Source organism: Schistocerca cancellata, chromosome 10 (genome assembly GCF_023864275.1).
Source record: "Schistocerca cancellata isolate TAMUIC-IGC-003103 chromosome 10, iqSchCanc2.1, whole genome shotgun sequence".
Taxonomy (NCBI): Eukaryota; Metazoa; Arthropoda; class Insecta; order Orthoptera; family Acrididae; genus Schistocerca; species Schistocerca cancellata.
The window spans coordinates 182595301-182609339 of record NC_064635.1 but is presented as its reverse complement, the minus strand read 5'-3'; the positions used below and the strand labels follow the sequence as shown (position 1 = coordinate 182609339).

The following is a 14039-nucleotide window of genomic DNA, read 5'->3' as shown; positions in this document are numbered from 1 at the left end:
CACCACCCTGTGTCTAGAAATAGTGCTGCCTGTTTCTGTTTATAACCACTAGAAAATAAAGTGTTGCACTTACCTTGCTTGCAGATTATGCTTTCCATAGTAGGTTGCCAGATGAGTGATTTAGGAGAAAGGGTCATGTGCAAACTGCTTGCCTCAGTGAGTGTACCCTGTTCAAGGCTACTGTTTCGTATGTTTTCCCTTGATGGAACTTTCAACTAAATACACATGACAAGAAGTCAAGGAGAAAGGAAGTGATTAACACCCTACAACCCAATATGATGATCTCTGCTAGAGTACAGTACTTAAAAGGCCAAAAAAGCACAATTATGGAATATCTACTTGATAATGACAAATAAATGAGCGTTTGCAAAAACAAAACCTTCTGTGTCATTTGGCTCAAATTTTTAGCCACCCATTTAGCCTAGCAATAAGTATTAGGCAATGTATTGCCGTTACGATCTCCCACTCATATTCAGTGATTCCAGAAGAATCCCATGTCTCACATTGTAAGATTTGCTGTAAGTTTACTCAGTAGCTCATGTGATGGCTCAAAAGCAACTTGACTGCCAGGAGCTTTGCACATTTCTGAATAAGAGCTCTAGTGCAGTTTTGCTTATAAGAGTCTCTGAATGCCACCTGTTCAGCCAAATCAGAACTCCTGTCAGTGTCCGACATTACAACTCAAGTGCATCACTGCAAGCGGATCCACAGTAGAGAAGAACTACTGGAAGTTAACCTAAAAAGTACCTTTAATATATGTGTGTGCATCTGCACAGTGAAGAAAAGAAATCATTATTGTTTTAAGAGAAAAATCTGAATTATTACAATGAACAGTTGCATTCGAAACACATTTTTGTCACCAAACAACTTGATGCAGACCTTAAGTGCTCCACACACAGGTGACAGATCACTGTCGATACCACCTGCAATCAGTCACTTGCTTTGAGACCAGCATGTGAGAGCAGTTTGCCAAGCAATTTCTCATACTGTCATGAATGCCACTGTGTTGAGGAATTCTGCTATGGAAATGAAGTGCTATGTTAGTAGCAGTGGCAGGTGATCTCCATATTTCCACAAATGCTTAGAAAAGCTAGAAATTGAAATGTAATAAACATGTTGATTGAAATGCTATTCCTGGAAACTGTACATTACTTTACATCTGTCACTGATCCGAAATGGGTTGTGTACATCTTTTAGTGTGTCACTTTCATGTATTACAATCTGCAACCACGTTTATGGCATATGGGCCAGGGATATGCAGTAGACAACTGTGCAGCTAGCCAATCAGTGCTCCATCTGTTTCTGCATTCTGTATTGTGTACTCTTCCATTATATTTGACTGTTCTATGATGTTTTACATGCAAAACTACTACGACTGACTGATTTCTGTGGTATAATGGCTGAAATACCTAGGAGGCACCAACTACTTCACAAACAAGCAAGGGACTTTACTTTTAAAGTGTTGTCATTCTTCAAACATGGGGCAAATCCAGGTGAGCTGGTTTAAAACATGCCAAGGTGCATCCATGCACTGCAATGGCCTGTGGCATTATTGGTGCACTTTCAGCCGAGTTGACAATGCATAACTTCTTGTGAGATGTGTGGCCAGAGGCCATTAACACTGTAGCCAACTATAGTCCTCAATTTCTTTTTCAATCATTACTCTTTTAGTTCAACTGCAATCTCAGTACATCTGTAGAAATGATTTCAATAACTCCATAACTCTTGTTACAAATTGTATGGGTTATACTTAGACCATATGAGACGAAAAGGCCTTCAGTATAGTTTCAGAATAGGATTGCCCTATATACAGGGTGTCCCAAAAAGAATGACCCAATTTTAACTTGTAATAATATTGAGACAAATGTCACTAGGTAACTGAAACAGTGCTAGATGTAATTGACTTGGTCTAGAGTTCAGAAAAACTCCACTGGATGTCGCTACAAGCGCTGATCTGCAGCGTGCAGCCAGTCTCGCTCAGTATGGCACCCACGCAACAGCAGGCATATCGTGTTATTGAATTTAGTCATACTCAATCAGTGATCGCAGTTTCATATTCAATTTCGTGCTAAATCACCATCACCAAAGAACATTCGACAGTGGTATAAACAGTTTGAAGAAACAGGGTGCTTCTGTAAAGTCAAAAGTCCTGGCCGGCGACATGTTCTGAACAAACAGTGGAACAAATCCGACAAGCATTTGAGCAGAGCCCCCGCAACCCCACGTGTCATGCTAGCCGAGAACTTGCATTACCACGCATGACGCTGTGGTGTGTATTACGGCATAGTTTAGCCCTCAAACCATACCTATTATAACTGGTACAAGCTCTTCAAGATACTGACAAAGTGGAGCGAGTGGACTTTAGCAATGCTATTCTAGAGGACATGGAAAATGTCTATATTCAGCGATGAGGCAACTTCCCATATTAGCGGTAAGGTTCACTGTCATAATGTCCATATATGGGGGCTCAAAAATCCTCATGAAACAATTGAACACTAATGTGATTCAGCAAAAGTGAATGTTTTTTGTGCTGTTTCGCAAAGCAAGGTTTATGGACCATACTTTTTTGAAGAAGAAACCGTAACAGGACAATCATATCTTGCAATGCTACAGAACTGTTATTCCCACAAGTTGACTCAGACAATTTCATCTATCAGCAAGATGGAGCACCACCGCACTGGCACAACGTGTGCAGTTTCCTCAGTGCCAAAGTGCCTCGACGTTGGATAGGGCGTACAAGACTACGAGACCAGGCTTTACACTCTTGGCCTCCTAGGTCCCCTGACTTAACACCATGTGATTTCTTCCTGTGGGGATATGTTAAACAATGTGTTTACGATCCTCCCTTATCTCGTGACATTGATGAACTAAAAACCGGAATATCAGCTGTTGTAGCTTCGGTGACAGAAGACACCTTACACTTATTTTAGGATGAATTCGGCTATCGGCTAGATGTTGTCTGTGCGGCGAATGGAGGATATGTTGAACATTTATGATGGATTTTTATAACTTCTGTCTTTTCTGAGTAATTTAGTATGCAATTTGTTTGTGTGAAGCCCTTCTTGCTAATAAATAATTCTATTTAAAATCGGGTCATTCTATTTGGGACACACTGTATTTTAATTTAAATATTATGGTACACAAGTTAAAAACTTTGATAATCTCTTTAGCTGTTTCATAAATAGCTCAAAATCATTGCATGGAGCCCAGTATATTGTGACTATCACTGAGAACTCTGAATTTTACTTCTAGAGCACAAGCTGCAAAAAGTTAATCACTAAAAAATCTGAGGGTGTCTGTGGTATCAATAGCTATGATGCCACAACGTAGGTCCACTCTGCTAGGTTGGCACTATGAGAGACTCCGACGACAGCGCCCTTTAGCCAGTGCTGTCGAGGTTTACGAGCTATGCGACTGCTACTGCCCATTTTTCATCAGGTGCAGACAGCCAGGACACTTCGCTTCAACTTTGCACCTCATTCCAAGTTATGTATTCTTATTGCTTGAGTAAAGGGGATTTAAATTCATACAGCATTACCTACATGTTTTACCTTTTCCTGATCCAACCCACGCGCCGCCTTCCAGGTGGGATATAAAAGTGTCAATGTTTTTCTATTCGTATTCCTTCTCAACTTAACTACAGCTTCAGTGTCAATTTTCAGAATTGTTCGTGGGCCCCCAAATAGCTATAAATTCTAATGTAAAGTTTTTACCCAATATGGACGAAGCAAAATGAAATAAAACTACACATTCACACTTAAGAACTACACATTCACACTTAAGAACTACACAAAGAAGGCACAGTCTGGCAACGATACTATCACACATCGTATGCAATTCACGAAATTGCATGGGAATCCTGAGTGACCAGTGATTGATCATTGCAGTTTGTCCACACACTTGCGATCAGTGGACAGTTTGCACAATCTGGCCACAGATTGCTGTGATCTGTTGTTTGTGTGTGGGGTCTCCTTACAGCCTGTGACATCTGTTGAAGGTGCATCAGCCATCACTGCTGCCTGCTAGCCAACATTTGTGTGCACCATCCAGCAAGCTTAGTCAAACTTGCTCTGTGTGACAATGGTTTAAGTAAGACTGGCCAGACATTTCTTTCTCAAATTAAGTCCAGTTTTTAATACTAGCAAACTTCTTTTGGTGAGGAATGCTCTTTCTGCCTATAAAAGTCTACTGTTTACATCCTTCTTGCTTTGTTTGCCATGTGTTGATGATAAAAAGAAATCCATGTTAATGAGTTTTGACTCACTCCCGAATTGTGTTGGAATATTGTAATAGCAACTTAAAATAGGCTTATCATTTAGGAACCCCTGAAAACACAGCTTTTGAAAGCTTGTTATGTTTTGTATGTGATAAGTAGGAGTATAGTTGATCAGCAATGACTGTACATTGCACACACTTTCATTCATTATTTTGGTTTGGATTAACCTACTGCGGAAACTATGCCACCAGCAAAAAAATGTCATTAGGTTATTGAAGGAGGTTATTGGCATTATTTGTAACTCAACAAAAATATAATCATGCAGACCAGATTTCATGATGAGCATGACCAGCATTTGAATTTATGAATCTGACCTCCTTTGCAAATGACTATCTTTTAAACAGAACTGGGGAATTGAAACAAAATAAACATATAGCAGAAGAGTGCCTACATTATTCGCATGACCCAGCACAGAAGAGTTTTGTAACAGTAAAAAGTGTTGTGCACATCACAGTTTAATTATTCAAAAAGCTAGATAGTGGTATAATAAAAGTTCATTTAAAAATAGTCTCGAGTAATTTCAGAGCACTGCTTTTACTCAGTGAATAATGCTGAAGTTTGAATGACATTATTTATCATTTACACTTGCTCTTTATTAACTGAACTATTGGGAATTTGTGATATATGAGACAAAGAAACTAAAGCATGCCATCCATGACTGAATCTACCGGTTCCCACACAACTGAACACCCATGCCATTTTCCTGCATGCATAGTTCCGTTTTCATGTACTTGTATTCTTCAGAGTTTTACTGATTTGCTTGAGATCTTGGGCAATTCTTGTTGAAAAAGTTATGCAAAACACAGAAACATAGATTATGATATTGGAAGTGACTTTTCTTTTGTATAAATGAAAAATTTTACAGAAATACAATTTAACAAAATCTTTGAAAAGAATAATGAAATTTACTGTGTCTTTGTAACTTAATAGTCTAAGTAACACTCCTCAAAATACAGCTATCAATAGGTAAGAAGAACCACAAAATTACCAAGCAATAGTCTTAGAGAAACATTAAAAATCTTCTGTTTTGTATCCCTAACATTTAATTTGTCTTTATGTGCAATTATGAAATGAATGGAGCATTGTAATACAGCTGCCAGCTGTGTGCCACATGCTGTCAGCTGATGATGAAGATAATGAGAATATTATTCATAATAATAATAATACTAATAATAATAATAATAATAAAACAGTTATGTCTGAAAATTCATGTGTACAATTCCAAACAAAACCTCAGTTTAAAATTAACAAACTCAATAGGCTACTTACAGCTCTTCTGACAATGCAAAATCTTCACATGAATTTAAAATTAATAGTTATGCCATAGTAAATGAAATGCATGGAATAAATAAAACTAATGCAATTTACATTCCTAGTAATGAAGTCATAAAAAGTTGACTGTTTGGTTCAGACTTCATACAACTGTACTTTGAGAACTTATGCAAAATGGTACTGAAATATGAAGCCTGTTTATCTTTGTGTGAGGACACATCAAAAAAATAAGTTAAATATGATTTCTTATCATTTATTACAAAAATACAAGAAAATTAACATTTTTCCTCAGGTACATTTTTTCTCAGGTAAAGTTTATGACTACACAAAAATAATTAATTTGAGATCACAATTTGATATTTTTCTGCAAAAAATAGCAATATACAAATGCAAGATAAAGTTCTTAAATTAGCAAACATGTAAGTAAACTAAGTAATCAGTACTGTGTGAAACAGCCTTAAGGACAATCATAATGTATTTATTTTGGCAATATTTAATAGCAGTTAAAAGGAGCAGAAATATCAAATAATTAAAAAAAATGAAATATAAATATCCAATAAACATATAACATAATGAACAGACATCTTATCAGAACTGTCTGGTAAACTACTTTAGTCTGCAGAGCAGATCATTTACTTCATTTACTCTCTGAAGACTGCATTATGATGTGCAATAAGTTCAAACAGACAGACTTTTTGATCTTGGTCTATTGATAACCAGAAACAGACATTTTTTGGAAGTGTAATGGTCATGGTAATAGCGTTGGGGTTTTAGTTCTACATGAAAGATGCATTACCACACAGCTGGAGGAAACGTAACTGATGCAGATTTCACTCTAGCTAATTTTAAGTTTCAAGTAGATGAGACAATGGATGTCAAACTTCATCAAGTGGTCATGCTGGCAGAATACAACTAAGAGAACAGTGCCAACTGCAGCAATGGTTCTGTGGCTAGGTTAACTTATTTCAGGTTTTGTAGCACACAGAATTCATGCTAGTTTCAATGCAGCCTGGCTGCTATTGTCACAGTAGTACTTTGACACCAATGTTGATCCACTTGAAATCTAAACCAGACAGTGCCCAGTCTGCTGACTGCCAATAAGGGCCATGCAATCTATTCACATTGCACGCAATTAAAGGAAACATTTAGCCATAACTGGTCTAATTAAGAATTTTACTACAGGCTAACAAGGTGCCCACAGTTGAAAAATATGAAAAGGTGTTGGTACCAGCACAGGCTTTTATAGATGGCAGCATGTAGTACAGTTGTGAGATATGCCATGCAAATGAAAATGACTTGCCAAATACCACGGAGAATTCAAACAAAGAGAGCCACTGTCAGATGGAGACTTGAGAACTGTACACTGTGAACGTGCACTGCATTTAACCAGTAATAACAACAATAATAAAACAAGTGTCTGGGCAACACAGTTACAAAAATACACACTGGTTCAGCAAAGGGGGAAAAAGGCAATTCCAATTTGTTAAAAGCACAGGAAAAAATATTTAAATAAAATAAAAAGATCTGAACTCTGAAGAAAATATAAAAGCTTCATTTATAAACTATTTGGGCTTCCTCCATTATTATCTTTGGTACTGAAGCACTCACGGTCACGATGGCTCCACTCGTGGCAGAGCAATTTGTATCTACGGGCGAAAGTGTCTCCACAAAAACGGCATTTGTGGGGTGGGAAGTGGACTCTCATGTGTTGACTTAGGTGGCGCGGGGACAGGAATGCCTTGTCACAGACGTAACACGTGTACGGTCGCCGGTCATCTGTACCGCAGGAGTGCTGCTGCAGCTCTGACAACTGTGAAAAGTCTGCGAGGCACTTGCTGCAGCTATACTGCAAGATGGGAGTCGGTGGTGACGTACATTCTTTAATGCCGGTGCACCCGGAGTGGTGTCGAGAGCGCTGCACCTCCACGGATGATAAATTAATTTTTTCACACACGTGTCGGCGGACGTGGCTACGCAGTGAGCTTCTGGAAGCAAAGTTGTCACCACAATCGTCACAGTGGAATCGGGCTAGCTCGGGGTCGAGTGCCGCTTTCCTGCGATCCTCCCGCTTGTGCTGTGCCGAGTGCCTCTGCAGTGCAGTCTTCCAGCGGAAAATTTTGCCACAATCGGGGCAGATCAGCAGGGAGAGCTCCTTTTGGATAATGGGAAAGGATCCTGCAACCTCTTCTCTCATCATATTTTCTTTTTGATGCACTTTCCGCTTTTGTTCGAGAGCTTTCTTTGTCTCGTCCCTCAAGTGCTGCCTAATGTGTGTTCTCAGTTGGTCCTTTAGTTCGAAATATTCCCCACAGTAGCCACATTCAAAGTGGATCTTCTCCCGGTGAAGCTGTCGGTGCCTGACCAAGAAGGCTTGTCGCTTAAATGTCTTGCCACACAACCTGCACGTGTGCTGCCGCCCCTTCGTCCTGTGTTCTCCCTCGTGCTGCAGAAGTAGCTTTGCCTGATCGAACACTTTTCCACAAACCTTGCACCTCGATTTCTCCACTCGCTCCTTCTTGTCCTGTTCCGTGTGCTTTTCCACATGCCTAAGTAAACATATCCTCTGAAGAAATTTCTGGCCACATCCTTCACATTTATAGCGGCATTTCTCTAAAGGCGAACAGGACAGCTGCTGCTCGTGAGTAGTGAGCTGCGACTCTCTCCCAAAGCGGCGTCCACACATTAAGCAATGGTAGGGCAGCGTGTGTGAGCCTATGTGCTCAGTTAGCTTTGAAACCCTGTCAAATAGCTTACCACAGTATGTACAAGATAATTCTGCTCCATTTCCTCCTTTAGACATTTTATTTACAGAACAGCCACCTTTAGAGTACGTCTGAACCGTTACGACTCCTTCATCACACAATGTCCCTCTGCGTCTTTTGGACGGGTGAGTTGAGAATTCAGTCCCAGAGCTCTCATCACTTCTGCTATCGATTGATGAACGTTTTGTCGGTGAAATCGATACTGGGCTGACTCTGGGAGCATCGTGTTCGTTTTTTGGCAGATTAAAAGTGACATCTTTTGAGATTTGTCCTGCAAAACGCTCGTCCTGTATACCAGGGAAATACGTAATAGTATTTCGCAACCAGGCCTCGACGGGTTCAGACACACGTTTTCTCCTCCTCTTGCTAGTATACTGTGCTACTGGGTCTAGATTATCAAATCTGAGTGCTGTAAGATTACTTTGGATTGGTTTATTTTCTGCAGAAGATAATCTTGACAATTCTTCTGACGGCTTCATTTGTAAACAAGTTTCACCAACTGATGTTCTGTGAATGTCTAACATCTTTTTCTTAGTCCTACATAAAATTTTCTCAGCAACAGTGTCATTTTTATGGAAACATTTCTTTCTCTTTGACCAAGGCACTACCATCAGACTGCTCAGAGATAAGTTATTACCTTTCGCTTTCATATCATAGCAGCTAGGTCTGGGCAGTTTACTGACGACTGTAAGTTCCTGCACCGAGTTCAAATTGGTGTTGTGTTTGCAGTCCAAGTGCACAGCCTTGGAACACTGTGGATGTGTTTGTGCTGTCGTGTTACTGCAACTGTTTGTGTCGACTAATAGTGCTCCCGATCCTTTGACAATTTTCTGCTCTAAATTATTAGAAGACCCAATAACAGACATACTCACCAAATCATCCAAAAATTGCAGGGGTGGCTCATTTACAGACAAACTGCTCCCATCTGCACTCTCAGAATTTGACTGTGACCCACTGTACGACTGGTCACTGCCCAAGGTGTGAAGCTCAGTTTCTGTACTCTCATTGTTATCACAGTTTCTTACCGAGACAGTCATTGGGCAGCTTGTTCTTGCCACACAACTGACAGGCTCGCCTGTTTGTGGGCATTCTACTATAGCATATGTGTGGTCATCGAGCTGGTTGAAGGGAACACTTTCACCTTCACCTCCACTGCTACCTCTCTGTTGGCTCTGGTTTCCTACTGGATATTGGTGAATGTTCTGAGGGACCCAAGAGGCATTTGGTACAACAGTAACAACAGAGGACAATGACTCAGAACTGCTGTCATCATCATTATCATCATCATCATCATCATCTTCTTCTTCTTCTTCTTTGTCACTGCTCGGAGGCAGCGTACCATCAGTAACGCTGTGTGGAAACTGTAAAACTTCTGTTTTCTTGGCCTCGGCATCTTTTTGTGGGGCCATCCTAATACATCCAGTGTCTTCTAAAGATACATGTTCTGGTGAAATTGGTTGAAACGGAGAATCTGCTGCTAAGACAACTTTATCTCTGTACTTTTGTTGAAACTTTGTATGCTCTACACTTCTGTTTATGGGCTGATCAGTTTCAGTGATGTTTGGTAATGTGGTATCAGCTGGGAGCAATGTATCTGAACACTTATCTCTATCTTTCCTGTTACTATCAGGTATATGAACATCCAAGAGTTCACATAATCTCTCAATGGCTTCCTTTTCTTTACATTCAGCTTCTGTTTGAAAAATATTCTCATACCTCTCGTGGTTCCCTTTAGCAGTTTTCGGGAAATCTGCGCGTGTGAGAATACCACAGTGTTCATCTAATACATTACAGAATTTGTCAGTCAAGCTTGCAGTTTGAGTTGGGAGACCTGCAGCATCATCACCTTCACAGAACCCGTAGTCTGGGGACAGTACACCATTTGGGTTGCACCTATCATGTAATTTCGAGAATGTCTCATTGACACTGCTTTGAATCTTGTCATTGGCATGACACTTAGACATCTGGAGCTCTGATCTGTGTGGTGGAATAAATTCTTGTTCAGAAGTAAATATGTCTTCCAATGCTGGCACTGCCCACATTTCACCAGTAGTGGCAACACTAAATTCTTCATTATGTTCTGGAAGCATCACAGATGACCTGAAACAATAACTCCTGTAAATAATTTGCAGAAACATCACATTCAGTGCTAATTCACCATCTGAGTAAGACATACCCAAAATTAGTGAAATTTTTAATTCTTAGAAAGTAATACTGGACCTGCTTGGCATGTGTTCTGAATCTTCAGGGAAGTAACTCTGTGGAGAGATACTGGTTTGCAGTACAACACACTAGATGTTTTGTATGAAGAATATATTTATAAATACTGATAACAAATGACTGTCTGAATATAATGATTAAACTTCACCAAAGGAAGCACAAAAAATAACAACAGGATAGTGCAGAATTTACTGGAGTCACTGTTTGAATGGCTGCCGATTCAGGACGTCTGAAGTTTACAGTATCCATCTTTGACTTATTTGCCACAGTACTGTTCCAATGAGGATAGCTGAGCATTGAGCTTCAGCAACTGACAACAGTTTTAAGATACAGTTCTGTTCAGAATTTTATACGTAAAAGTTTTACCAATAATTTCTTTGGCAACTCTTTAAAGCCTTGGGATACAATTTTAGTTGTTTTACTGAGTGAGCACGATTTCCTGGATGTCACTGTTTCTACAAATTTATTTCGAAATATAGCATGTTACCCGTAAGAACTCAAGTACATCCACTGTCTAAAATATTATTCTTTATGTAACTGCATCTATTAAGGTCTGATAAAAGTGACTTGATGAAGACTATTTTGTGGTCAAACTAGAAACAATAAAGGCACTTGCTACCTTGTGACAAAATACCACACTGTAAAGATTGGTACTACCAAGTCCAATGGATAACTAACTGAAACACTCTCAATGAAAATGCATTTGGATTCTCAGTATCTTTATAGTGGCCACAGAAATTAGTGTTGTTTGAGAGAAACCATTTTTCTGATAAACAAATGCTTATGACAAAGCATTCTGAGTAAGTAAAAAAACAGAACTACTGCACAGCAAAATCACAAATAAGAAAACACAATTATACAGAATTTTTAGGACAAACAACACAAGTGATTTGAAAAGTATTCACTACAGGTAAAAAATTACCATCTGCTGCAGTTTATTCCTTTGGTACCTAGAATACAGTTTTCACCTAACATTTGGGTGAAATTTAACAAATGTAAGAAGAAAGAAGTGCTAAAACCTAAGACTGAAGCTTTGTATGCTAGGAAGATAATGCTGCATTTCAGTAAGAGGGCAGTCGCAAATCAGTGACAATCCATATTGTGAAAAATACTGTAAATTCCCCAACTAAGGGTAAAAATGATTTGGGAGACTTTTATACAACAAGTAAAACTTCTTAATAAGTTGCAACAATCAAGGAAATTAATGTTGCAGTAAAGGAAAAAAAATCCACTCCTTGAAAATATCTGCCTTGTGTATTCAAATTGCAAGTTTCTCTGTACTCACAGTTATGTAAGGATCAAACTCCAAATCATATCTGTTACGTAGCTTAGTCCAGAGAAACAGTTTCACATTAACAGACTACAAAATTTTGATACATTTATTTTGAAACTAACTAATAACTAAATAATTCAAGCACAGTGCCATTTGAGTGCTATTCATTTAACTTTCTCAATGGAATGAGAATGAAAATTAAGAAAAATAATAACATGAAGTGTTCTTGAACATTCACACTACAGACTGCTGGTCTCTATGCCCTCATACATCGTTTAGCCACCCAAGTGGCAATATGTAACACTATTGTGCTCATGCATGATCACAGGGTAAGTTGTACGGCAACAGTGCACCACTGTATGACACAATTGTTAGGTGCCATAGGTGCTTCGAATGACCAAAGAAGTCTGAGTGTTGAAGAATGAAGTAACAGACTTTTTTTCTCTCTGTGAAGAATCATGAATCTCAAGAGAAACGGAAGCTGTGGTGCAAAAAGAACACTGCATCACAACTGACACAACAGTGCAAAAACTAGAAAGTCATCGTCAGATCAGCTTTCAACATCTTGCACGCCATTTTGAACATGACAAATGTCACCATTCACTGGGTTTCACAACTGCTCAGAACCCTTCAAAAAAGCCTCCTGAACTAAGGTAGCAACAGAAAAATTTCAGTGGTAATCTGGATGAAGTATTTAAACACACAATCACTGAACAAGTGCTGGGTATACTGCTATCACTCAGAGACAAAGCAACAAAGCAAGCAGTGCAAACATGTAGATTCACCAACAGAAAAAGCAAAGACTTAGGTATCATTGGGCAAGGTGATGGTGAATATAGTCTCCTCCCCCCCCCCCCCCCCCCACATCCATGATGTAGTGCTAATTGAGGGAAGGGAGAGGTGATATTTTACAATAGGTACTCGTGACGACTGAGGTCAGGAGATGTAACTGCGTAAGAGGATGATTATTTTTTTTAAAAAAAGTGTTCATCTGACATGCCTGAGAAAGTACATTACTGTCACAGTTTCCATCTGAATTTGTGTTTGTTTATATATTCTGACTTAGACACAGATCACGCTCATTTGGTGTTTGAATTAGCAGCAGTATTTACATCTGAGTGGATTTCCGCATTTGCCATCTTTACACATCGCTCACATGCACATCTTCTGCTATTTTATATAGAATACACTTTTCATTTCATGAACTGCTGTATATACTGATATATAGTATGCTTACAGCAGCCTGACAATGAGTGATACTCAAAACTGCAGTCATAATAAACAAAAAATCTACGAAAATCACACAGCAAATGCAAGCAGATTTATTTATGGTGACAATCTTTATAGTGAGTAGTGATTAATTCAGTGATCAATGGGCAATAAAAATGGGTATTAACAACAACTCCACTCATATTGCCACAAGCCAGTACCCAACAACACACTATGAAAGTAAAACATTTAAGTTCTGCATGCTCAATCTGAAGATGAACTTGAAAAGCCTCAAAAACTAATTTATGAAAATAAACAAATATTTCATAAGTAACTGGTCACAATTATATATACTTATATTCAAGTAATACACAGACACATGTTCTACACTATCCACAAGGAATAAGCTCTGAAAATAACAATGTTTGGGAGCCTAAGCAAAAATGACAATGTTTAATAATTACAGTCCCTGGCCAAATTCTTAGACACAATGCACATTTTTAATGTTTTTTGTGATAATTATGTGTTGAGTACTATATCTAATGTGATTGCTCAGAAAATTTATGAGTTATTCAGGGCACTTGTTACATTGTTGAATTTTGTTTCTATTGTTGACTTATTGTAGGTATCAATATGCAGAGTACAGCGTACAGGAAAGGACCTGTTCAGTGGTGTTCTCACATGTAACTGGTGGAATACTTTGTTCGTTTTGATTATCAATTTCATAACATCAACATCACAATTGATTGTTTAACAGCCAGATGTTACAAATTGTGTCCTTCAAAAATGGGTAAAAGAGGGGACATTTCATCACGTAAAAAAGATGAGGTCAAAGCCCTCATTAATACAAAATGTATTCCAATTGAGAAATTTCACGAAGGTTGGAAATATCTGAAGCTAGTGCAAGGAGCATAAAGAAGAAAATTGATTCAAGTGAAGAATTGAGCCCCAGAAGCAAGAATAAAAGTGGAAGAAAACCAATTTTCACAACAAGGTCAGAAAGATTTCTCAAAAGACTTTGCCAAGA

The 14039-nt window shown here is 38.7% G+C and overlaps 1 protein-coding gene across 1 annotated transcript in view; it reads right to left on the bottom strand.

The window, feature by feature from the left end:
* Window positions 1-5233: 5233 nt before the first annotated feature.
* The window catches only part of LOC126106881 (uncharacterized), a 111676-nt gene continuing 102870 nt past the window's right edge, over window positions 5234-14039 (bottom strand). Inside the window, exon 3 of the mRNA XM_049913295.1 lies at window positions 5234-10410. Within this exon, the coding sequence (XP_049769252.1) occupies window positions 7104-10410 (3307 nt within the window). The 3' untranslated portion in view covers window positions 5234-7103. The remainder of the gene's footprint in view (window positions 10411-14039) is intronic.